Raw genomic sequence first — 26,522 nt, 5'->3', positions numbered from 1 at the left:
ATCGTAATGTCCGAAAAAGAAACAGACCTCTGAAACTCTGATATTTTACCCATTTTAGCTCAATTCTTACTATAGACATTGTGAAGGTAACTTACGATTTTTCTCCCACCCACTTTTGTGCGCTTTAATTTGTCTCAATCTCGTAAATCCTTCTTCAAGCAAGATTTAATAAATAGGGATTTAGGGCAAGATGGAGAAGAAACATGATTTAAAAGCATGTAAGAATTAGGGGCTTTTTGGTTGTAAGTTGGATTTAGTTTAAATATGATCTAAGAAATTCTGTAAATAATCTTAAAGTAATTAAATCCTGAAAACTATTTGGTATGTTAATAAGTAAATCCTTGATAAATTAGGATAAAACAATTTTAGAAGTATTTAACGATATTTATAGAATAAACATCACAAAATAGATTTTAAATAGAAAAAATACAAATGAGTATCCCAATACTCAGTGCATAAAAAGAAAACATTTACATTAATTAATAATTATTTTTATAAATTTGTAATAATTTAATTTTTTATAAACTAATTATTTATTAAACAGTAATTTAAAATTAATCCATTATTAATCAATTAATTATTAATTATATAAATTAAGAATTACTTAAATTTTATTAAATAATTTAAATATAAAATATATTTTTTATTTATTATATAACTATTAAATAATCATATTTAATTTTATCTAATTATAATTAATTCAATATTATAAAAACTAATTACTAGTTATTAATCAATTAAATTAACTATCTTAAATAAAAATAAATTAAGACCCAGACCCTCCTCCTGGTTTCGCTCAAAACTATCGCCTTCGTGAACGAAGAATCGCGATACAGTTGCCAATAGAGTTAGCCGGGAAGTCAACGACAGGATCGCGACTTACAGAGGCAACCGAAACTTGCATCTTTCTCGTCCTTCCGCTCGGCTCCTACCGGAAACCATTGAGGAAGGTAAGCCTGTTCGCCCCGTTCTCTTCGCTCGTCCTGGATTTACTAAATCCTATTCACAGGACTTACTAAATCCCGAATTTACTTTTCGCCGTCATTTTGGGATTTTCCAAATCCCAGGATTTACGGAGGAGAAACGGGGTATAATAGTACGTAAGATTCACTGAAAAAAGTTCTCATTTTTGCTGTTTGACAGGCCCCTTACAAGTAACGTAGACCCTATTGATCAGTTCCTCTCACTCTCCTCGGCGCATCGAGAATGGTGGAGATTGTGGTGTCCTTTTCCGCCGAAAGCCCTCCTCTCGCGGTCATCGCCGCGGCCAGGATCGCTGGAGTACCTCTCACAATCGATCCAAGCCTCCCTCCGGCTTCGGCTAGCCTTTTCCGTTTCTCTTCAGGGTATGTCTCAAATCAACAATTTTGATTCATTTTCTTTAGTTCTAGAACTATTTTTCTTGCATTCGGTTAGCTTTTTCTTGTCTGAAAATGTTTTTGGGGTTTAGTTGGGTGTTCAATGAAATTTGATATTTGAGTAAGAAGTGAAAAATGGATGAAAGAGGGTGCTAGGTTTGTAGATAACAGTGTTTTGAGTGCTATGTGTAATTGCCCCGCCTTTTTATTGGAAAATACATTCCGATTTTTTATCTGCCTTTTAATTATTTATGAGGTTTTTTTCTATGTTCTTGATAGCATTTCTCTCATTTTGGTGCAACAATTTACTGTTTTATACGTGCTATGAAGCTTGGCCCGTCTAGTAACAAGCACAAGGAACAGAGTTAGCATGTATACCGCTACACAAGAATTGAAGGAAAAATAGAAAAAGATAACATGGCATGAGTGTTCTTATTATTATGATATGCATCTGAAAATATAGAAAAGATACTTATAACTATTTTTCCATGCACGAAACATAGGAATATACCTAGTAACACTGATATCAGCCAATTGATAGTCATGGAAGCTATCAAAAGGTGGAATAATATATCAAAAGTGTTAGAATTGCGTATGCCGCACATAACTTCTATATAACAAATATTAAATATTCATCCAATCATTTCTGTGTTTTTGAAAGTTTACTGCAGCTAATACTCAAGACACATTGAGTGGAGTTCTTGGATTGATTTCATTGTTAGGCTTGTTTCCAAAATGTTGATGTTTGATCGACATGCATGAGAGCCATGAAGGAGCTTGTGCTCCATAGCTGTAATGTTTTGTTTGGCATTTTCAATTCCTTCTGCATGCATTAGAAAGTTGGCTTGTATTGAATTTTTGGCTTCACTTGCTAAGTTGCGTCTAACAAAACTACAGAGTAGCTTCTAAAATTTCCTCCCTCCCTCCCACTCTTCCCCTGTCCTTCTCTCTCTCTCTCTCTCTCTCTCTCTGCCCTTCTCCCCTACCTCTCTCCTTTCTCCCTCTTTATCTCTCTCTCTGGCATTCAAATCTCTCTCCCCCTTTCTCTCTCTGGAATTCAAATCTCTCTCCCTCTCTTTCTCTCTCTCTCTCTCTCTCTCTCAGGCACTTAATCTTTTGATTTCTGGTTTGGTATACGATGTAAATACCACTCATCCAGGTGGCTCATGGTTTATAGTTTTGGTTTTTACTACAGCAGAGTGAAACATAATGTTTTTTGCTCTGTAGTTCTATTAAATCCTATAGTGAATTTTTGTTTACAGTTCATTTATATGCTTGCTGATTTGGCGATTCTATTGGTACTGGTGGTGCTTTGGTTTCCAGATTTTCTGTTTCCCCTGATGCTGTTTTTTTTTTTTTTAATTTTGTTCTTAGATTGAGTTTTGTTTTGCTAATATCTCAGTTTCATGAGGCATTGTGAAATTGGAAGGAGTCTTTTCCTCTTATTTTAAATACATTTTTTTTTCTTTAAAAAATCTTGTCAAACTGGAATCTGAAACTTCTCCAACTTCTTTTGTTTCCTCTTTTTAACTACTTTGTTTCTCATTGTCACGTTCATTGTGCATGTTCTCTGATTTTTATCCCCATGATGATAAATTTAGTAATCTGAACCTTATTTTGGTGCCAGAATGATCGGTGCTCCCTCACACTTGTTGGGGTTGAGGAACCGAGAGTTCATGAAATGGTGATATCAGGCATTCTGAGGGATACTTATAGCCATGTCAGAGCTCATGTATCAGTTTGTTTAATCTCTTCCTTTTATTATTAAACTTTATATTTTAACATTCATATCAGCTTTCTGTATGATTGGTAGTATTACTGGTGTTAAAAAGCTGAGATTTCATAGCATAGTGATAGCAGGATTTCTTAGGGATTTATTTAGTTACTGCAGAGGTCATCTATCTTTTCCTTTTGCTCGAGTATTTTTTAGAAGGGTATTTTTCTTAACCGATGTAATTGTCAAACTTGCAGCTGGTTCCCATATTTTTTTCGGCTTTCTTTGCTGTTAAGTCCGCTGTTTTTTAAACCCTACCACCTGGGCACCTCATTTTTTATTCAATTTGGTGCTGATCCTTTTGCAAAATTTTTCGTTAAATATTGATGCAATCTGGTTCAATGATCGGTACATGAAATGGGGCCCAAATAGCAATTTTCTTTTTCCTTTTGCATGAAACCTCTCATATGTTTTCTTTCTTTTCTCTGTTTCAGCTGCAGTTAATCCAAAGTTGTGCAGGCACATTCGAAGTAGTTCCCGTGTTCTTTCATTTTTTCTATTCCTCTTTCTTTTTATAAGCTTCTCCACTTCCCCTAGACAGAATGATCATTATGAAATTGCGGCATTATCAATGCAAAGCCACTATAGTGTTTTTTTTTTCCCTGTATTTCCTGCACGTAACCCGTCCTTATAATCTCTTTTTATAGAGGTTCTAAAAGAAAAAAACTGCAGATCATAGTCCTTATAATTTCTTTTTTTAGAAATTCTAAAACAAAAAAACTGGAGGGAGGAAGGGAGGGAGGATATCTAATTTACATTTTTATATAAATTTTTTTTTTTCATTTTGCGTGTGGGAACCATTTCGCTTTCTGCGAAAACCTAATTTACGCATAAACTTTTGGATGATACTGGTTGACAGTTCTTGAAATGAAGAGGCTGATTGGGAAATCACTAAATTATGATGAATTTTGCTGAAAATTCCGGTATTGCAAACCCGTGCTATGATTGTGTTTTTATTTTAATTTTTTCTTTAGATTATATTTATCAAATTTATTGCTTCCATAACTGCTGATATTGTCACCTATGGTTTCAGTATACCTGCTGTATTTCCTTTTGGGATATTTTTCAGATGGAAATATAAATTTATTTTGGTAAATTTGAGGTAAATATATGACCAGACGGTTATGTGATGTTGAAGAAGCAATTTGGACTTCATTTTCTTATATATGACACTTCTTTTTCTAATTTTTTTAATGGAATTTTTCTGAAATTTGTTTTTGTAATTTAGCATATTGCAGTTTCATCAAGTCATTTTACTTTTGTGCAAGTTTTAGTTGCACTGGGCTAAGTAGAAATTGCGCTTGCTGGTTGAGTCTTAAAATTATTTGGCACTGAGCATGCCCACCAATTGACAATAATGTTTAAAAAAACAAATAAAGAAAGGAAGTGGGGGTTTTGGTCGAAAGTGATTCTGACAATTAAACTTTACAAACTGCATACAATCTAATTGAAAGTAATTTAAATTGTTTCCAAGCAATGAATGATGACGCCTATGTTTGGGACTTCAAAGCTCTTGTACATTCCATTTTGGCACTTCCGACTGAATCTATCTGCTGAATACCACCTCTCACTAATGTTAGATTAAATAATTTTTAAAAAAACTATTCAAATATGCATCTGATGTCCACCTATCTACATTTTATTTGCTTTTCTCTCAATTTTTTTGAGTCTGATAGAAGTATATGCTTTTTTTTTTAATTAATTTATTTCTCTTCAGAATTAAATTGCAGGGAACAAACACTCTCTTGCGTTATCTTGGGAGGGTCTCAAAACTTTCCGATTTCTATGGTAAAGATGCAATAGAGTCATCTCAGGTATGTTTCATGGATATAAAAAATGCCACTTAAGCTGTGTTTTATTCCGAATATCTTATGACATTCTTTTCAGATTGATGAGTGGCTTGAATATGCTCCAATTTTTTCATCTGGTCCACAATTTGAGGGTGCATGCATGCATGTAGATGAGTATCTTGTTTTGAGGTCCTTTTTGGTTGGGTATAGCCTTTCTATTGCTGATATAGCAATATGGTCAGGTCTCGCTGGTAAAGTTGCGCCGTTTATGATCTGTTATACTTTGCCTTTTAAGCTGATCACTCTAGAGATTTTCTTGACATTTAAATCTCACTTTTCAGGCACTGGACAGAGGTGGGAAAGTTTGAAGAAGTCGAGGAAGTTCCAAAATTTAGTCCGTTGGTTCAACTCTATAGCTGAAGAATATAGTTCCTTGAATGAAGTCACAGGAATATATGTTGGCAAGAGGGGGCTGGGAAAATCTCCCTCTACTAACCTTCCCCGAACTTCCAAAGGAAATGAAGAACCATTGATAAATGGTGAAGTAAATCCTAGGGAGAAGGTTCTTCCTTTTGAAGTTGATCTTCCTGGTGCAAAGGTTGGAGAAGTTTGCTTGCGGTTCGCCCCAGAACCAAGTGGATTCCTACACATTGGGCACACAAAGGCAGCTTTGTTAAATCAATATTTTGCCCATAGATATCGAGGACGGATGATTATTCGCTTTGATGACACAAACCCTTCAAAGGAAAGCAACGAGTTTGTAGAAAACCTTTTACTAGATATTGAGACATTGGGCATCAAATATGATGCTGTTACTTACACTTCAGATTACTTTCCACAGTTGATGGAAATGGCTGAAAGGTTGATAACCAAGGGAAAAGCTTACGTAGATGCTACACCTAGGGAGCAGATGCAGAAGGAAAGGATGGATGGGATTGAGTCAAAGTGTAGGAATAATAAAGTTGAAGAGAATCTTTTGCTGTGGAAAGAGATGATTGTAGCTTCTGAAAGAGGGATTCAGTGTTGTGTACGAGGTAAACTAGATATGCAGGACCCAAACAAATCCCTTCGGGATCCTGTTTACTATCGCTGTAACCCGGATCCTCATCATCGTGTTGGTTCTAAATACAAAGTCTACCCTACATATGACTTTGCTTGCCCATTTGTTGATTCTGTTGAGGGTATAACACACGCCCTTCGTTCAAGCGAATATCACGACCGTAATGCACAATACTACCGTATACTCGATGATATGGGACTAAGAAAAGTGCAAATATATGAGTTTAGCCGACTTAATATGGTTTATACGCTTTTGAGCAAGAGGAAACTTCTTTGGTTTGTCCAGAATGGGAAAGTGGAAGGGTGGGATGATCCACGATTCCCAACTGTGCAGGGAATAGTTCGTAGAGGTCTAAAAATTGAGGCTTTGATTCAGTTTATTCTTCAGCAGGTGTTTATTACTTTGAATATCTTCTAAATAGTATTAATTATGCAAACTTCTAATTATGACTTTATTTAATTATTTTCAGGGTGCTTCCAAAAATATAAACCTTATGGAATGGGACAAGCTGTGGACCATCAATAAAAAAATCATTGATCCCATATGTCCGAGGCATACTGCTGTGATTGAAGAGAGGCGAGTAATTTTTACCTTGATTAATGGCCCTGAGCATCCATTTGTTCGAGTCCTACCAAGACATAAGAAATTTGAGGGTGCTGGGAACAAGGCCGCTACTTACACTAATAGGATATGGCTGGACTATGCGGATGCATCATCTGTGTCAGAGGGAGAGGAAGTAACTTTGATGGACTGGGGGAATGCTATTATTACAGAAATTAAGAAGGAAAATGGCAGCGTGATCCATTTGGTTGGGGTTTTGCACCCAGAAGGCTCAGTGAAAACGACAAAGTTGAAGCTTACATGGCTTCCTGACACCGATGAGCTAATTAGTCTTTCATTGGTTGAATTTGACTACCTACTAAAGAAGAAGAAGGTATGTTTGCTATTGCTTTATCTTGTTCTAGTTTTAAATAAACTGTTTGCTATTTCAAGTTCAGTTTTATCTACATTGGAACCAGCAAATATGAAAATATGATTCATTTCATGAATCATCAGCTTGGTTTTATGGTTGGCCATCATCTTTGTATCAAATCTCAAAACCTTTTAATCCCGTAGGGCATTCATGTTTGGAAAATCAAATCTCTAAACTTTTTTATCTCGTTTTTCTGCTGCTTTCTCATCTCCTTCTGGCACCTTTTTGTTTTTATCTCGAGTTTTCTTATAATCTAACAAGCAGTTCAAACTTGTGTGGCACAAAATAACATGACTGCAGCTGGAAGAAGGTGAGGACTTCCTTGACAATCTCAATTCATGCACAAGACGAGAGACTGCTGCTCTGGGGGATTCCAATATGCGTAATCTGAAGCGTGGAGATGTGATCCAGCTCGAGCGCAAAGGCTATTTCAGATGTGACGTCCCATTCGTTCGCCCTTCAAAACACGTGGTTCTATTTGCGATTCCTGATGGCAGGCAACCCACCTCTTTGAACTGAACTTAAACCCGTTTGCTATAATTTAAGCTTTTATTAAGGGGTTTATAAGGAATTTTAATCGATGTTAGCTGCAGCTTTTGGTTTTGAAGATACGAGGCCAGATTGATTTATTTTGACTGTTTAGAGCTGGTTTTTCTCCTGCAGAAAAAAAGCCAAAAAGATTTCTGTTGTTGTATTGCTAAATACTGTTATCAACTAATATGATGAGAGGGTACTGATTTTGGTGCCCTTTGTTATGTGTTGTTTTTGTTTTTTACATGATTCATGTAAGATACTGAATCATTTTTATGATTTATATTTGGAAGCTGGATGTTGTTCGAAGTTATGAGACTTCTTTTTAGTTTGATTTAATCATGATGTTATAAACAAGTAAGAGGATAGATTGATTACGAAATTATAATATAAGAAAATTCTTTTATTAATGAGAATGCATTGTAATAATAAGGAATATAGTTTTTAAAGGAATGTTAGGTATGCTTGATGATAATGTTATGATCAGGAAGTGGAATCAGTGGTGTGTGTGTGCATGTGGGCACGCGTGTATATGTATGTATGTATGTTAGTATGTATGATATGTACATGCGCTAACAATTGCAAATATGCAGATGCGCTCAATCGTCTCAAATATGGTCATAAAAACTTCACAGTTCTTAATAAAATTACAGGCTTCCACAACTATGTAGGATTTTTTAATTGGTAAAAACTCCAAAGAAATAAATAAAAAAGGGAATTTACATTCATACCGCATAATTCTTATGTATTTACATATTTAACACTTAAAATTTATTTTCTTACATTTATACCATCCAAATCTTCTGTATCATATAAAAAAATAATTATTATTTTAACTTTAAAATAGTGAAATGTCACTTTTAAATAAGTAGGTACATATGCAAAAATTAAGGTGTATGAGCGCTACTTATGTAGGGTATTTATGTCAATAATAGTGACATAACTCTTCAATATTTTTCAAATAAATTTTAATATACGTATAATTTTACGTGTTTATGACGTACATAAATATTTTTCGTAGCTTAAAGATGCTTAAATACATACATACCAAAAAAATAGGATTTTTTATTTTCTCCTGAAGGTTTATCTTTCTAGTCGGATAAGGAAAAAAATATTACATCAGTATTACGCACGTAGAAGTAAAGTGCGTAACCAATGAAATCACGCCACGACACCCCAAGCGACAGAGAAAAAAAACGACGCAGTAACACGGGGAATATTCCCTCCCGCATTATTGATATATTATTCATGTGTTATTGCGTGTTATTGATGTGTTATTGTGTTATAATAACACCAAGAATATTCTCAGGATAAAATAACACATGAATAACACACAATAATACATAAATAACACGGGAAATATTCCCGACAGAGAAAAAACGGCGCAGTAACACGGGAGAATATTCTCCATCATGTTATTCATGTGTTATTGTGTGTTATTCATGTGTTATTCATGTTATTGATGTGTTATTATGTTATTATAACACCAAAAATATTCTCAGGACACAATAACACATGAATAACACGGGAAGAAATATTTTGGTGTTACTGTACCTTTTTTTTTTTCTCTATCTCACGAATGCCGGCTTGATTTCAGTGGCTACTCCTTATTTTCCGTAGTACTGATGTAATATTTTTCCCGGATAAGGAGTGCTAAACCCTCTTGACTCGATTCGTGTTCTTCTTCACTTGCTCCTTGCCAATTACTTCTCATTCATTGGTAATGGCCACTCCGGCTCCGCCGCTCGCCACTCGGTCTTTTTTCTCCTCTATTGGAAGCAGAGGCTTTCCATTCTCACTCCGTCTTGACTTCACCGGCGGAATCTCCGGTCAGAGCTACAGAGCGAATACAAGGCCGGGGATACCCTACATCGAGGCGAAGGCCTCGACCAGGAGAGAGAACCGTGCCGCCCGTCACGAACGGGTTAGGAAGAAGGTGAACCCCGTTCTCATATTGTTTTTTTGCTTGCCATTAAACAGCGTTTTCTCAAGTTGATCGTAATGCAGCCTTCATTAGTTAAATTGCATAGTTTTTTTCTTCCTGTTGGTGATGATTTTCTTAAATTGTGATGAAATTGGCTAATTATGAGTAATTTGATGACCTAAGTTAATCAGTTTGAGCTATCTTGCCCCAAAAGGTTGTCTATGTTTAAATGGAACAAATATGAAGCAAGGAAGCAATTCCATGGAAAATATCTGGGTTGTTGACGTGATTTGAAATTATTTATTTAAGTATTTGGACATCAGTAGCATCCAATCATATATTTCTTATGCTTTGCGAATTGGATTCCAAAATCTAATGCACTTTTGCAGCCCCATGTAGGTTATTCAGAAATGTAGAAAAACTTTGTTAGTAAAGAAATTTACTTCAGTAATTGTATGTTATGTACGGATATATTGTCATTGAAAAATATAAAATGACTCATAATGAAAAGGAGAACTTAAAAATATTTTGTGTTCTGATATGTAATTGCCATTTTTGTAAGCTTAGATTCAGATAAGTTACTGTAGATAAATTTTGATGTGAAGTATTAAAAAGCTAAATCATCTTGGCATGTTGATGACATAACTAATTCTAGAGTGATACTTTTTTGGAGATTCAATGAGGTAACACCATACGCATTCAAAATAATGAGAATTGCATTAATATAATGTAAAAGTTCAACATTAAATTCATATTAAATAAAAATTTAGTGTTGCTAGCTCGATCAACGGCTTAAAACGGAGTTTTTTTTATTCATTAATATACAATATTAATAACATATTACACTTTCAATTAAACAAACATGTTAAAATATTTTTTAAATATGTATAGTTGCTTTTATTTGATTATTCATATGTACTATTTTCTGAGTATAAGAGAGTGCTAACCAGTTACACGTTAAGGTTGAAACAGAGTACTGGATAACTCGAGCACATTCAAGTCGCTATGGATAACTAAAGCAATTTAAGTTTCAGTTACATTTTTGTCTATTCAGCCTCTGAAGTTTTTGAAACTTCTCTATTTAAGATTCTCATTTGTGCACCTTGAAGATTAAATAAAATTAATATAGTTCTTCCAAAAGGCCTTTTTAGAAACCCTAAATTGAATCTATATCCTTTTTTACCCTTTTTAGGTAGATGGAAGAGGGTTGAATCTAAGCAATCAAAACCAAAATCTGAAGCCTTTTAATGTTCCATGCATTCTATAAGCTTTATTTAATCGAAATGTTTCACTATTTATATTGGAAAACTAAAGTGATACTAAGGTTAGAAATGCTCACAGGTGTTAGGCTTTTAAGTAGATAGAAGTGGCTTGAATCTAAGCAATCAAAACCAGCATCTGGAGTCTTTGTAATGTTCCATGCATTCTAAAAGCTTTATTTTATTTAGATGTTTCACGATTTATATTGGAAAACTAAAGAGATAGTTAGGTTAGAAATTCTCACAGTTGTTAGGTTTTAATGTTGAAAGTTTCTTTATATTGCTTTCCTTTAAATGTTTCAGTAATCATTGCCTCAATAGAGCATCATAGCTCACTAGATTGCGCTTTGTGGATCTTACATATACGCTATTTCTTCTATCTTTTTTATTTTTTGCGTGTAATTTTGTTCTTCTCTTTATAATTTTTCTTTGGTCTTGATGTCTTTTTTCCCAAAATTGTGCAAATTGTGGCTGCAGTATATTTTTTAAATCTCAAAATTTCACAGTTTAAAGTTCACCCTGGTTTCTTCAAATTGAGGTTGATGGTTATTATGTGCTTAATGTTTATTCGTGTCCATAAATTGTTTTTTTGATCTTGAATGATGATTACAACTTCTGTCTTAGTTTATATTCTTCTATTAATTTTCTGTGATCTGGTGCTCTTGTATTGCTTGTTTTACTTTTTTCTAGGTCCATGGTACGCCTGAGAGGCCAAGGATGTGTGTTTTCCGTTCAAACAAGCACCTTTATGTCCAAGTAATTGATGATACAAAAATGCATACTCTAGCTGCAGCCTCAACCATGCAAAAGCCAGTGACAGAAGAAGTTGATTTCTCTTCTGGACCTACAATTGTAAGTCAGCTTAGACTATTTAGCTTTTGCTAAATTGTAACATATTATATTATTCATCCATCTATAATAAATTATAGGCATGAGGCCTTTTCTTTTTGTATCGATAATAGAGATGCTTTGCAAGGTGAGTTAATTTGGTGTTACTACTTGCAAAATTGCATACTTTGAATAGGTGAAGTTCTTTTTGAAGTTGGTGATAGAAGAACAAAGAAAATTTCAAAATATAAGGGTTGTAGATTAGTAGAAATGTGTATTAAAATAGATGCATGATAAAATTAGGAATTTTAAAGTGAAGTCATAATATTAGTAATTTGGGAGTCGCTTCTCTTAAAAATTAGTTAGTGAAGAATAAAGTTAGTGAATTGGATTTATAAAGGAATGCAAAATATGCACTAAATTGAGTGAATAGATTAGATGTGAACAGGAAGATAAAGAGATTAATGAAAGGTAATGTTGCTTGTAGTAGAAAATAATTGGCGTTAAACTTTAACGCCTTCAGCTGCACCAGTAATGGAGAATGAAGGGGGAGAGATCCTAAACCATCCCAATTAGTAAGATAAGGCTAAACAAGTGACACCTAAGATTGAAAGTTTTGCTTTGGATATGTTATCGAAAATAATTGGAATGTGGAGTAGCTTATGATTTGTGGAGTTAAGATTGGATTTGCTAGTTAAGATTGGATTTGCTAAATAGAAAATGTCTCAGGAATATTATATCATGAGTGAATTGCATTGATTCTCAAAAATTAATTTGATAAAACTATAATTAGAATCACAATATTAAATCGACTTTATTGTTGGGAAACAAAGAAACCAATGGCATTCAAGTTGAATGTGGTGGAAATGAGATTATTTATTAGTATTATTATTTCTGTCATAGAAATGTGTATTAAAATAGATGCATGATAAAATTAGGAATTTTAAAGTGAAGTCATAATATTAGTAATTTGGGAGTCGCTTCTCTTAAAAATTAGTTAGTGAGGAATAAAGTTAGTGAATTGGATTTATAAAGGAATGCAAAATATGCACTAAATTGAGTGAATAGATTAGATGTGAACAGGAAGATAAAGAGATTAATGAAAGGTAATGTTGCTTGTAGTAGAAAATAATTGGTGTTAAACTTTAACGCCTTCAGCTGCACCAGTAATGGAGAATGAAGGGGGAGAGATCCTAAACCATCCCAATTAGTAAGATAAGGCTAAGGATGCTGAGGATAATTTGCTAGATCAGTCATATTTTTCACAGCTATCTTCATGTGGAAGCTGAATCAATATTCACTGCTTATTTGCCATGCTAAAGTTGTGCCGAAAGTAAGCATTCTAATGAAAACAGTGTAAACTATCTTATGATTGTAGACAACCTAGCAATAGTTTGCATTTCTTCTTGTGGATACGCCATGCCCTTTTGATCCAAACCATACAAGGACTTCACCATGCCTAAAATTTTAACAAATATTTTAGCTTTCTTAATAGAAACATATACCTTAGCTTTTCTTGCACTGCTTTGGTGATTTTTTATCCTTAAAATTTGCAGAGCGAAGGAATCTCTCAGCTGAAAAGGTAAACGGAAAAGGTTTTTCCATTTTTCAACAAGTATCATAGCTTTGTAAAATCTCAATAGTTCCTCCCTGTGGCATCCTATACCAATATCTTTATTCTCCTATTAAGAAGAGGCGATCAGAGTTGTAGAGTTCATTAAAATGACTGATTCTCTTGGCAAAGAAGAGTAAAAGGTTGTTGATTGAGTGTGTGCCACTTAATTAAGGATTGATGAGTAAAAGAATGCCGGCTCTAGAACTAAGGGTTTGACATTCTACATTATGCTGACTTGTAACATCAGATTAAAGCCCTAGCATTGTTTTGTAGATAATATCCAATGTATTTTACTAAATTTTTATTAGTGATTTTTTTGGTAGATTGGTTGTGTGATTCATAGACTACCAATTTCAGAAAAAAAAAAAAAAAACTATCAATAGGTTTTGATATGGCTTCCCTTGAAGTAGAATCAATGGGAATTTTACAATGCGAAGGTAGTATGTTTTGCACATTTTTCTTTAGATCATCTAAATCTCAAAAAGAGCAAAACCCAAGATAGTCCCCCGACTTTCAATTAGTGACCAATTTAAGCACAGAGTTTTAAACTGCCCCAGCTTTTACTTTCCCACTCGTGTAAACCAAGCATTAAATACTGTATTGTAGAAAAATTATGGTTAGTATCTTACAATTAAATCAAGAATGTTGGAAATTGTTGATATCTGAGAAGATCCTAGAAGAAATCCAAAAAAATCCTGAAAAATTTGATTGGAACAACTTCAGAAACTTTTGATTAGTTTATTCCCTTCTTATTCTGTGTTATTTTTTTTAAATTGCAAAATTATTTTCTTTCCAAATTTAGATAGTTGTGTTTGGTAAGTTTGTACATTAGGAGAGGTTGTTTTCCCATGTGAGTAATATGAATCAAGGGAATTATTCTTCTCCAAACATATTTTCTACATGGTATCAGAGATAAGAAACAAATCGTAGATCTCTTTTTAGTCGTCAAAATCCTCTCTGTAGCCACCTGTCTTCCTGCAGGCCCTCCTCCGAGCTTCCACCCTGCAGCCTCCAGTACCAGAATTCTCCCTCCGTAGCTAGTCTTCTGCCTTTCTGAAAGACAGTCGTAGGAAGCAGAGCTGATCCTTTCCGTAGTATGTTTCCTTAATCTATTGCAACAAAACTACCTCCTTGGAAAGCAGAACATCCCGGCCGAACAACAACAAACAAACATTTCTTCAAAAAGCCTGAATCACTTCTCCTAATTTTTCTCATTTCCTCCTCCATAAACTCCTCTTCTCGAACTCATGTAACCAGAATTTTCCTGCAGCCGCAATAACACCTTCAACCACCAAAAGTTTCTTTTTTGCAGGCTCTCATATATTCAGCCGCAAGAATACCTTCCCTGTAGGCCCTCATTAGTTTTTCAGGCAGCCGGATTTCTACCTGCTAGATTCTTTTTTGCAGGCCCTCTTTCGGTGGAATCCTCCAACAGTAGCAGTAGAAGCAATGACAACAAGCATAAACTTCAGCTCAACAACTAAATGTAGCCCTAAATATGCATAGGGTTGATAACCAAGCACATGATGAAGGCATCAAGTTCGACTCTAAAGATTAATTATGAATTAGAGACCAGATATTCTGTCCAAATGACTCTTGAACTCTCTAACTTTATCACAAATCATAAATTCAATGGTCATAACTACCTTCAGTGGTCTCAACCGTGTTTATGTACATTTGTGGTAAAGGGAATGAGAAACATCTCATGGGAGAAGGCAAAGTTTTTTAGATCACTGACGTCAACCACCACACATGAAAGAATCAAGATCAAAGTTTTTTAGATCTTGGCTAGTTAACTCAATGACCACTGAAGTGAGAGAAAATCTTCTGCTCAATAAATCTGCCAAGAAAAATATATTCTAGTACTGAAAACATTGCATAGTTGTTTGAGATCGAAATCAAGCTTCATAACCTTCTTCAAGCAGAGCTAAGTGTCACCCAATATTTCAATATCTTGACAAAATATTGGCTATAATTGGATATATTTTAGACACATGTAGGAACATGTCCACATGATCGTGTGACGTTTAAATCTATTATCGAGAAAAAGAGAACAATCAAATTCCTAGTAGAGCTATCTCATGAATTGGATGAGGTAAGAGGGAGGATCATGGGAACAAAGCTCCGTCCATCTATCATTGATGTTTTTGTTGAAATTAAAAGAGAAGAGAGTAGAAAGAAACTAATGTTGACTGAAAAGGAGGGTTCACCAAGTACTGAAAGCTCGACCCCGTACACAACTCCTCCCATGACTTAATGAATAAGAAGAATCGCCCCACAGGTGACTATTGCAAGAAGATTGAGCATATCAAGAACAAATGTTGGAAACTTCATGGAAACCCTACAGATTGGAAATCTGGACAGTGAATGAAAGATCTAGAGAAAAAGGCTAATGTTGTTACCACATCTGAAGGGTCGGCTAAACCGTTCACCAAGGAGCAGCTTGAGTACTGAAAAGCTTCTTAGAGACAATTCAGACTAGCACACCAACCTCGTGACACACCAATGTAATATATCATTCTCTCATTTTGCCAGTAATGAGAGATTTAGAACTTGGATCATAGATTCATGAGCATCTGATCATATGACCAGAGATATTAATGCTCTAGTCAAATATCAAAAGGCTTCTACATATAGATCGATAAGACTTGCAAACAAATCACACTCAAACATTGTTGGTATAGGAGATATGGAGATCTCTTAAGATATTACTTTTTCCTTTGTTTTATTTGTTCCTTAGTTGAACTGCAATTTGATTTCAATCAATAAGCTTACTCATGACATGAAACGTATAACTAAATTTCTTACAAACTATATTGAATTTCTGGTGGTGTAGTAGGGGAAGGTGATTGACAGTGTTGAAATGCTTCAAGACATGCATGCTCAAGGAATTTCTCTCTAAACACACAAATGATTCCACCTCTGATTTCTATTGAGTCCATGTATGTTGAAATCAAGTTTAGTTATGACATCGCCTGGGCCATTCTAGTTTTAATTATGTTGCTAAGTTATACCTTTATTTGTTTATCAATAAAAAACTTAGTTTCTATCATTGTTAGGTTTGTCAACTTACTAAACAAACTAGAAATAATTATCTTCTGACCCAGTACAAACCCTTTTGTCATTATCCACGGTGATATTTTAGGACATTCAAAGGTGAAAACCCTAAGTGGGGCAAAATGTTTTGTTTTATTTATTGAAGAACACTGAAACCATTTAGGTATTTCTAATGAAGGAAAAAATTTGAAACAATCAAAATCTTCCAAACCTTTCCTGACATGATTCAAACTCAATTAAAATTCAAAATTCAGATTCTTTAAACTGATAATGCAAAAAAATATTTCAATTCTATCATTGGATCTTATATTTCAAAAAAATAAAATAATGCATATGAGTTCATGTATTGATACCTCATAATAAAATGTGATAACTGAGAGAAAGAATAGACATTTTCTTGAGGCATCCAACTCAATTCTAATGTTCCATCAAGTTCTTAAATATGTTTTGAGGGAAACAGTTTTTACTACAACATATTTATCTTATTAATCGAATGCTTAGCCGGATACTTAACTTTAAGCACATCTTCATATTTTGATGGTTACGTACTATCCCATTTAAAATCTTTGGGTGTGTATCCTTTGTTCACGAAAATTCCCAAAATTGCATAAAAATTGATTCTAAATCTATCAAATGTATTTTTATTGGGCATGCCACCTACAAAAAAAAAGGATACGAGTGTTATTCTCTTGTTACCAAAAATACTACAATTCCACGAGTGTCAAATTTTTTGAAAATCAATCCTACTACTGCAAATATGATTTTTAGGGAGTGAGTGCAAATGAATATCAATTTCGGGATGCACTTGACGACACCTACACTATCTCACCACTTACTCCACCTAGCCCTCCTATCCTAGATGAGAATGCCCAACTAACCCAACCAACTTGAAGTCTAGGACAAAGAATTTCGTGTGTACATAAGGAGAAAGAAAAAAAAACTTGAGCAGGTGGAAGACAACTGGTAAGCATAGAACTGCTCAAACAAAAACTCGAGTCCACATTTACATGAAACTTCAGGTAAGAAGGAGCCTAATACTCATGCGGTATTTCCTGACTATTCTGATGCTGGTGACAGGAAAAGTTGCATTAGATATTCAATTTAGGAGTATGTAGTTTATGACAAGTTATTCTTTTCCTATAAAGTTTTTGTTTTTAACCATGATAGCATGCAAATTTCTAAATTCATTCATAAAGCTCTTGAAAATCCAGAATAGAGGAAAACAGTTAAAGATGAGATCCGAGCACTAAATCATAATGATACTTAGATTCTTACTAAATTCACTCAAGGGTAAAAAACCGGTTGGTTATAAATTAGTGTGCAACATTAATTACAAAGCTTGATAGGTTCAATACCAGATTTTGCAAAAGATTTCACTCAAACCTATGAGATCGACTGTCAGGTGATTTTCGCACCAGTTGCAAAATTTAGCACTATCAGAATTCTTCTTTCAATAACAGTTAATAAGGAATGAAGATTACATCAACTTGACATAAAAATGGCCTTCTTGAAATAGTAGATATTGAGATACCGCTAGGACTTGAGAATGATACTGACAAACACATAACATGCAAATTCAAGAAGCCCTTTACGGGCTTAAGCAATCATCAAGGGTGTGGTTTAAAAGGTTCTAAAGCTATGAGATATAATGGTATTCTTAAATTCAAGCTAGTCATACTTTGCTTGTAAAACACATCTAGGGATCGAGATTATTGTATTGATAGTATATGTAGATGATATAATTGTTACTGATGATGATGAAAGAGAGATTCTCAAGATCAAAAAAGTGGTTGCCACAAGGTTTGAAATCAGGGTCCTAAGAACCATGAGGTATTTTCTAGGTATGGATGTAGCAAGGTCTAAGAAAAAACATTATTATATTACGAAGGAAATAAATCCTAGATCTACTAAAGGAGACAGAGAGGATTGGATGTAAGTCTACTGATACTCTAGTGGATCACTACCAAAAGTCAAAGAACGGAGAAGAAAAATCTTTGGAGATAAGAGAATTTATCAAAGTTTGGTGCGAAAACTCATTTACTTGTCACATACAAGATTAGATATTACATACCTTGTCGGTATTGCGAGCCAACACATGAATAGTCCAAATGAAGAACACTTAGAGATGGAGTATAAAATTATGAGATTTCTTAAAATACTCTGGATCATGGATTAATTTTTGAAAAAAAAGGAACAAAGAGGTGCAAGTCTACACTGATGGTAGTTGGGCTATGAAATTCACTGAGAGAAGGTCCGTCACAAGCTTTTTCTCTTATGTATGGGAAAATTTGGTGGCGTGGAGAAATAAGAAGCAAGTAGTTGTTTCTAAAAGCAGTGCAGAATCATGGTATATAACACTCGCCTTGGGAATCTATAAAGGGATTTGGATTCAAAAATTGTTAAGGAAGTTGGGATGTACTTCCAATAGACTTATACAAAATACAAATGTTTTGTGACAGTCAAACAACTATCAATATTGCCAGGAATCATGTACATCATGACTAGACCAAACATATTGAACTTGATAGACACTTCATCTTTGAACATGTTAATGGGGGAACATTAAAAATTTGTGGTTGTCTTCGTCAGAACTCTTCCTTTAAGCGCCTTCTCAGAGTTCAATGTCAAACTTGGTCTCTACAACATCTACGACCTAGTTTGAGGGGAGTGTGGAAATCTGAGAAGATCCTGGAAGATTTGATTTGGACAACTTAGGAAACTCTTGATTAGTTTATTCCCTTTTTATTCTATGTTTTTTTTATTTATTTCAGAATTATTTCCTTTCCTAATTTTGATTAGATATATTTGATAAGTTTGTAAATTAGGAGAGATTATTTTCCTTATACAAATATGTACCATACATGTGACTATTAAGAATCAAGAGAATTATTCCTCTCCGAATATTTTTTTACAAACATTTTAATATGTAAGAGCGATGAGTGTCCAATGTCTTTCAAAGAACTAAAATTAAGGAAGTTGTATCACCATGTCAAGGGGGGATGGTTGTTATAGTATGGATCATCCATAACTGATGAGATTTAATGCCAGTCATTGCAATTTCTTTTTTGAAATTGAGGTAAGCCATCCCCTATATGATGTTTTAAGCCTTACAGAAGGGAAGAAACAGCTTTATTTCTAGCCTATTGAAGCTTGCACTGCATGATATAATCGTTTTCAGCCCTCTAGCAAAGTTAATTTTCCTTTGATAAAAAAATACTAGAACAATTGTTTTTATGTTAATATTATACCTTTGAATACATGGAATGTAGTTTTAGTAGTAGTAGATCTTGTGGTAGAGTTGTAATAATGAGTGATCAAATCATTAAAAGGTGTGAACGTTTTAGATATCTCAGGTCTATTGTTCAAAGTGATGGTGATATATATGGGGATGTTATTAGTAGAGTTTATGTTGGATGGTTGAAGTGGAGTAATGCATCGTGCCTATTGTGTGATAGAAAAGTACCAGTAGACTTAAAAGAAAAAAAATTATAAGATGATGGTGTGATCTGCAATGCTTTATGGTGCAGAATGTTGGCATTTAAAAGCGAAGCACAAAATCAAGTTAAGTGTTGCTGATATGAGAATGCTTTGATGGATGAATAACTTGACACTTAGAAAATACAAAATGAATGTATCCGTTAAAGGGTTGGTGTAGCTCCTGTGTCACACAAGATTAGAGAGAGTCTTCTTAGATGATTTTGCCACATTAAACGTCAACCACCTAATGATCCGGTTAGGAGAGTATATGTTTCCGATTTGACTTATGTTAAAAAGATAAGAGGTAGATCTAAAAGTTTTGGGCATATTCTACAAAAAATGATTTTAATTTATTATAACTAAATGAAAATATGACACTCAATAGGACACAATGGAGAAAAAGAATTCATATAGCCGACCCTACTTAGTGGTATAAAGGCTTATTGGTTGTTCTTGTTATATTATACTTTTGAACTGTTTGACCGACCAAGACCGAATTATCTGTGATAAACTTGCAATTTTCGTTGAGCATGATGTCTCTTGAGAAGTATAGGACCCTTTTAGCAGAGTTTGGGCACCAAAGAGAAGAAAAAATGAGCAATTCTTTGTTTTTTATGCATAATTTTACTTTCTAGTTAGGCTGTACTTGACCTTGGGAGATTTTTCCAAGTTTGGTTTGGTTGGAAATATTAGGAGTGTATTGCATTTAATTTGTGTATTTAAATGTTTTTTTTGTTTGATTTGAAGAACAAAATAGAGAGTAAAATTTTGAGGGATTTGAAATACCTCAAACCCCTTTTTAACATGCATTTTATAAGAATTGAATTGGTTGATCTTTAAATCCTGCAAACAATTGTCGGCTCTGCCCCTTGGCCCGTTTGTCTGCAGTTACATTACTTCTTTAAGTGCTCATCTGACATTGCTCGCTTGCCTGCTCATCTGAGTTTGTTCGCATCCACATCAACTCTTAACCTGCTTATCGGCATCAAACTCACCTAATCATCTGCATTGCCTGCTTTCCCCGTCGTCCATGCTACGTTACTCATTCACTTTGCTTCCCCCGCCCTTTGTCTCCTTACCCGCACCACTTCCCTTACAGCCATCTTGCCCATAGTTGCTGCTGTTCCTCTTCCAAGTGTACGGAGGAGGGAGGGAGGGAGGGAGAGTTTTTCATTTATTTTACATTTCTTAAATACATGCTTTTCCAAGCATCCTACCAAAAGTAGGTTGCTTTTAGTGGAGAACGAAATTTTTAATACTTAGATTACTTAAGTAAGGTTGTCATTTCAAGAGGTGCGGCCTTTGCTTACACCTCTTGCTAAGGAGAATACAGTTTTCTGCTTTGATTATATTAAATTCCTTGTAATATGAAGAATTGCCTATAACGTCAATAAGGTAATAAAGCTAACTTGCTTAATGTTGGAACCATGTCTTCCTATTGGAATCTTAGAATTTTTAATTGAATGTTTCTCTCTTATTTTTTAAATGGCTCATTTGGTCTTATGCAACTTTAAAACCAATTATAATTTATAAACCATATATATAGATATATATATTGAATGTAGTTATTTTAAACCAGCTCAACAACTTTGATAGAAAATAATATTGTCATGAATTTCTAATCTATTGTTTAGTTGGAAGTAATTTCAACATCTTTGATCGTGATTTTATTCATACCTATTTCATGTGCCAAACTAAAATTCTTATTGTATATATAAAATATGTCAGGACGAATCTCAAGACAGATGACTGATTTAGGAAAAAGAAACGACCGATTGAACATAGCGTTTGACAATTGTTTCAGGCTGAACAACGACTAGATGGGTGTCTTGTTTGGGTGATCGGCGAAACGTGTCAGAAGAGTTCTAGCAGGGCAGTGATCAACCCTCAAGACGATCGACAGGAATGATCCTTTCAGATTAAATATTAATCGGGTTGAGGCTTATGGGACGATCGATGAGCTCTCTTATCGATCAAATTAATTCGTCTTATTATATTCGAATAACATTATAATTATTAAAGATTCCCTCTGAAAAATTAATGATAAGGGGATTAATATGTACTTTTGTAACACTGGGGCCTGTGCTTATAAATCGGGGGTCCATGTCATGAATAAATATTAGACTCTCTTATATCGTTCTTGACTGTACTCTCGCTCTCTCTCTCTCTCCCCTACAAAATGCTCTATAACTTGGGCGTGTTTTCCAGACATTTTCGGATTCGACATCTTTTAAGGTGCAGTGAGCATAGAAACATGCCGTCAACAAAAAGATGAGCCCTGCAATAACAACAAAGAGAATCTAATCAGAGGAACGTGGTGGAAGCAGCATGCACTAGGGAGTTCATGGAAGAACTCATTCAACAAGGCCCGCAAGATTTGAGAACTCAGATTACCAACCAAATGTCGGGACAATTTGCAGAGGTGCTCAGAGCCGTGGCTGCCTTGAGAGCAGTCCCAATCCCAGAAGGAGAACCTGCCTAGAGAAGAACGCTTAACCCCCCTCGGGAAGAACCACCAGCAAACAATGGAGGAAGAGCGATCCACTTACAGGAGAAACCTGATGGCGGATTGTACCAAGACAGTGTTGAATCAGCCCCTGTGGAGGAGAGGAACCGACCAGCATGGATCGAAGCACGAAGGTAGCTGAAGAACGCCTTCTCCCTTTAAGTATTGGGAGTTGAACCCTCGGAGAAGTTCAAGATGCCCGTCTTAGAATCATACAAAGGACGACAGAATCCTAACGATCACCTCACGTCGTTCGAATCGTCCATATGCCTATTAAAAATTTTTGATCCCCTCAAGTGCAAGCTTTTCTTCACGACGTTGAGATCAACCGCACTGAGATGGTTCGACGGGTTGCCCGTGGGGGTAATCACTTGTTTTGCAGAGTTCAAGAGACTCTTTTTATCACAGTTTGCCAGTGCTCTAAGACCTAAGAATAGCGCATGATCCCTGTGACAACTGAAGAAGGGAGCCAACGAGAACTTGCGGTCGCTTATCGCACGTTTCTAGAGTGAAACACTAGAGCTCCCCAAAATGAGCTAATTCAACTTCATGTAATCAATACACATCCTGAAGTTCTCATCCTTCTTCACAAATAATACTAGAGCTCCTCAAAGTGAGGTGCTCGGTTTCATAAACCATTTATCAAGTAACTCCTGCAGTTGGTTCTTCAACTTACGTAACTCTTTAACTACAATTATGTATGGTGCTTTAGATACAGGCTCAAAACCTGACAAAAGTTCAATACTTAAATCAATCTCCCGCACTGATAGTAGCCTTGGTAAATCATCAAGGAACACTTCTGGATATTCTCTTACCACCAGAATATCACTCAAAACCCTTACTTTTTTAGAAGTAGTTGCTACCTGATTAAAAATACCCTGACTTCAATGATTCAATAAATTGCAAGCTTTCATATAGGTAATTATCATAGTTGACATTCCTTTATCACCAGAAAATTTAACTTTTGTTTTCTCGGGTACATTTATTTTGACGATCTTATTGCAATCAACAATGACAAAGTTTTCAGACATCCATTTCTTAACTAAAATCAAATCGAGTTCTATCAAGGGCAATACAATAAGTTGGGCATTAAAACTCTTTCCACCAATCATAAGCTCCACATCACATGATTTATTAACTTTCAGAAAAACACCATTTGACATTCTAACTGATAGTATCACAGGCATCAAAGGATATTCAATCGAATCAATTTAGTCAGTTCATCAACTATAAATGAGTGCGATGCTCCCGAATCAAATAATAATCTTATCTACTCTAAAGATATATGATACTTATCATAAAATCATTGCATAAAACTTTAGAGTTAGCTTATTTATGTATATAAAATTTGCTTTATGTATGACATGACATAAATTTTATGATGCTTAAAGTGCACTGATTTAAAATTATTAAGAGTAAAACATATATGTGATGATGTCAGGGGACTCCTTAGCTTCCTGCTACGATAATGTATATACTCTGAGTTGAACATTCTGCTGAGTCTGACCTGTATTTGACACTGATCCTAAAGGTTCGGCTGCTCGCAGTCTATCATAGCTCCTCTGAAGTGGTGTGACACTGCCTCTCAAATTTGTTGGAGCCCTCTTACCTAATTTAGGTTAATTTTTTTCCCATATGTCTTAGTTAGTGGCACCAAAAGCAAGTATTTGATCAATATACACTCACCCTTATGAGACCTTCTATATTTGTTGCACTTCCTCGCTTCAAACTGAGTGCCAACGTTGTTGAATATAGCCTTCTTAGCACTTTTACTACTTGACTGGAAAGACTGCTTCTAAGAGCTCTGAGGAAATCTGGATCCATCTGAATTTCTTCTCTTCTGAATGTCCATCCTACTCTGAGTAGCCTTCAGATCCAGCTCAATCCTCCTAGATTCTCTCCACCATAATAGAGGAGTAATCATCAATTCCAAGAGGAATCAATGGTTGTCTAATCACATCCCTGAGCCCAGAAAAAAAATCAGTGGCACTTCTCTGCATGAGGGATCAACTGAGGTGCATACCTTGAGAGCATCATGAATTCAGCTTCATATTGCATAATCGAGCGATCACCCTATACCAGCCTGATAAACTTTTTTGTATTTGTCTCCGGGCGGACAGTGGTACTAACGAATTTCTAAAGGTGCTCACGAACTCGCCCCATTTATATAAGGATCTGAAACTAGATATGGTATTATGGTCTAGGTTGCATTGACACAAAGACTGAGGTCAGAAAGATTCTGTTTCGACCTCAAATTCGCAAAACCACAGAGCATGGTCGAGCTGTTGGAGATGACCAACAAGTACATCGTCACCTATGAGAACACCTAAGAACCCGCCGAACAAAGATACCAGAAACGACCGTATCAGCATAACAGAAAGCAACCCGGAAAAAGCACACGACCAACTTTCCGCCCACACTAGGAGAACTACCATCGTAACAACCCCATCCATCGTCACGAAGACCGAAGGAGACAAGTGAAGATCCCACACCATTGATCATTCTAGCGCTATGAATACCAAGATAATCACAGGGTCCCTCTCTATGGGTGTCCATAGCTGAAATAGTGGACGCCATTCGGGAAAAGGAGTACTTCAAAAAGGCAACCCCGATGAGAGTTGGCGCCTTTCTTCGAGATAGGAGGAAGTATTGCAAATATCACAAAGATCACAGACACGACATGGAGGAATGTAGACACCTACGGAGGCTGATCGAAAAACCGATAGAGGGGAAGCTGAAAGAATTTGTCGCTCCTGGAATCGCGACCCAGAGGCAAGGCAAAGTCTCCATATGAGGAACGATCAACATTCCTATCCACACCAACGCCATTTACATCGCGACATATGTGCCCGTAATCTTTGGAGGAAACGAACCGCCCAGGAAGATAAATCGAAAAAGGAAACAAACTGGAGAACTCTGTGCCGCAGCCTTCACACTGAAACCAAAGAGCCACCGGCCTCTCTGTTTTACTGATGAAGATCTATCTCCGAAGGGAAATCCATATAATGATGTTATTGTGATAATGACAATAATCAATAATTATCAAGTTGGAAGTATTCTCGTCGATATCGTGAGCTCCGTGAATTTTCCATTCAAATAGATATTCGACGAACTGAGTCTCACCGCCGATCAGATGACTTCACCGACCAGACCACTGAATGGATTTTCGGGCAAAAGGAACGAAGCGTTTGGTGTAATTGGGCTTTCGGTAAGTTGGGAGGAAAATGAAAAGCCGTCCACGCTAACGAAGAATTTCCTCATGGTGGATTCTCCTCCGACATATAACGCTATATTCGGTCTGCCATTTATGAAAGATTTCAGGGTGGTGTTACTTGCGGCTCCTCTGTGTGTCGTCGCCAAATTCCTTGGAGATGGAGAAATTATCACAATCAAAGGGAACTTAGAACAATCTTGAGTCTGTTACTTGCGGCCCATAGCACAATCCCCTGAACGTCCATAACGCAAGTGAAGGTGGCCTCGAGACCAACGAAATCACCCGCGAAGTCCCGATCGTTGAAGGGGAGCTAGGTAAATGTTTTCTGATAAGTAAGGCTTTTGATCCATAACGCAGGGAGATGTTGGGTCAGACTCTCTAAGAAAACTGAGTGGCCTTTGCATGGACGACCACTGAACTTCCAAGTGTACTGATCGACGTTGCCTGCCACAAAATGGATGTCGATCCAGCGGCTCGATCCATGAAGCATAAGATAATGAGCTCGACCATGACATTTGCAGGACCCATCCGATACGAGGTATGAAAGCTGAAGGAGGTCGGATACATTCAAGAAGTGAAGTACCCCACCTAGGTCTTTAATGTGGTGATGGTGCAAAAAACTAACAGAAAATGGAGGATTTACTTGAACTTCACCAACTTAAACTCAACGACGCATACCCGCTGCCAAGGATCGATGCAGTAATAGATTCGACAGCCGATCATTTTGTCCCAAGCTTCCTTGATGCGTTCTTTGGGTATCACCAAATTAAAATGCATCCCATTGATGCAGAAAAAACTTCTTTTATTACTTGTGAATGTGTGTACTGTTACAATGTAATGCCCTTCGGACATAAAAATGTGGGGCAATTTTCCAACGCGTAATGGGTATAATCTTTGCTAATAAAGAAGGAAGAAACATTGAGGTATATGTTGATAATGTGTTAGTTAAGAATCAGTCGGCTGAGCAACACATTGAAGATCTAAAAGAAATTTTTCTAACACTTAAAAAATTTAACATGAAATTGAACACATTGAAATGTATCTTTGGGAGCACGAAAGAAAGATTTCTGGGATACTCGCTAACCCCCAAAGACATAAAAGCTAACCCGAAAAGATCAAAGCACTCCTTATAATGCACCCTCCACGCCCCACCCAC

At 35.7% G+C, this 26,522-nt stretch overlaps 2 protein-coding genes across 5 annotated transcripts in view; both read left to right on the top strand.

Moving 5' to 3' along the window:
* The first annotated feature begins 784 nt into the window (after positions 1-784).
* LOC110031638 (glutamate--tRNA ligase, cytoplasmic) lies at positions 785-7,795 on the top strand. 2 transcript variants are annotated; one of them, XM_020734954.1, is made up of 7 exons: positions 785-950; positions 1,144-1,346; positions 4,850-4,946; positions 5,020-5,173; positions 5,264-6,372; positions 6,452-6,916; positions 7,256-7,795. In XM_020734954.1, exons 2-7 carry the CDS (start codon positions 1,207-1,209, stop codon positions 7,472-7,474), a joined length of 2,184 nt encoding a protein of 727 aa, XP_020590613.1. In that variant the 5' UTR covers positions 785-950; positions 1,144-1,206; the 3' UTR covers positions 7,475-7,795. The 2 variants fall into 2 exon arrangements, with proteins under 2 accessions (XP_020590613.1, XP_020590614.1); XM_020734955.1 differs by lacking the exon at positions 785-950 and having other exon boundaries at positions 1,288-1,346; positions 4,863-4,946.
* Positions 7,796-9,097: 1,302 nt separating this feature from the next.
* LOC110031621 (50S ribosomal protein L18, chloroplastic-like) overlaps positions 9,098-26,522 on the top strand; it is a 21,314-nt gene continuing 3,889 nt past the window's right edge. For 2 of the 3 annotated variants that reach the window (XM_020734921.1, XM_020734920.1), the window contains exons 1-2: positions 9,098-9,422; positions 11,360-11,521. In XM_020734921.1, coding sequence (XP_020590580.1) covers positions 9,210-9,422; positions 11,360-11,521 — 375 coding nt within the window. In that variant the 5' untranslated portion in view covers positions 9,098-9,209. Of the gene's footprint in view, positions 9,423-11,359; positions 11,522-21,374; positions 21,420-26,522 lie in introns of those variants that run through there. The other variant, XM_020734922.1, reaches the window with a different exon arrangement.

The sequence above is a fragment of the Phalaenopsis equestris genome, unplaced genomic scaffold (assembly GCF_001263595.1).
Source record: "Phalaenopsis equestris unplaced genomic scaffold, ASM126359v1 Scaffold000840, whole genome shotgun sequence".
Lineage (NCBI taxonomy): Eukaryota > Viridiplantae > Streptophyta > Magnoliopsida > Asparagales > Orchidaceae > Phalaenopsis > Phalaenopsis equestris.
Note: the sequence above shows the minus strand (reverse complement) of the source record. Positions and strands in the feature narration are given on the sequence as shown.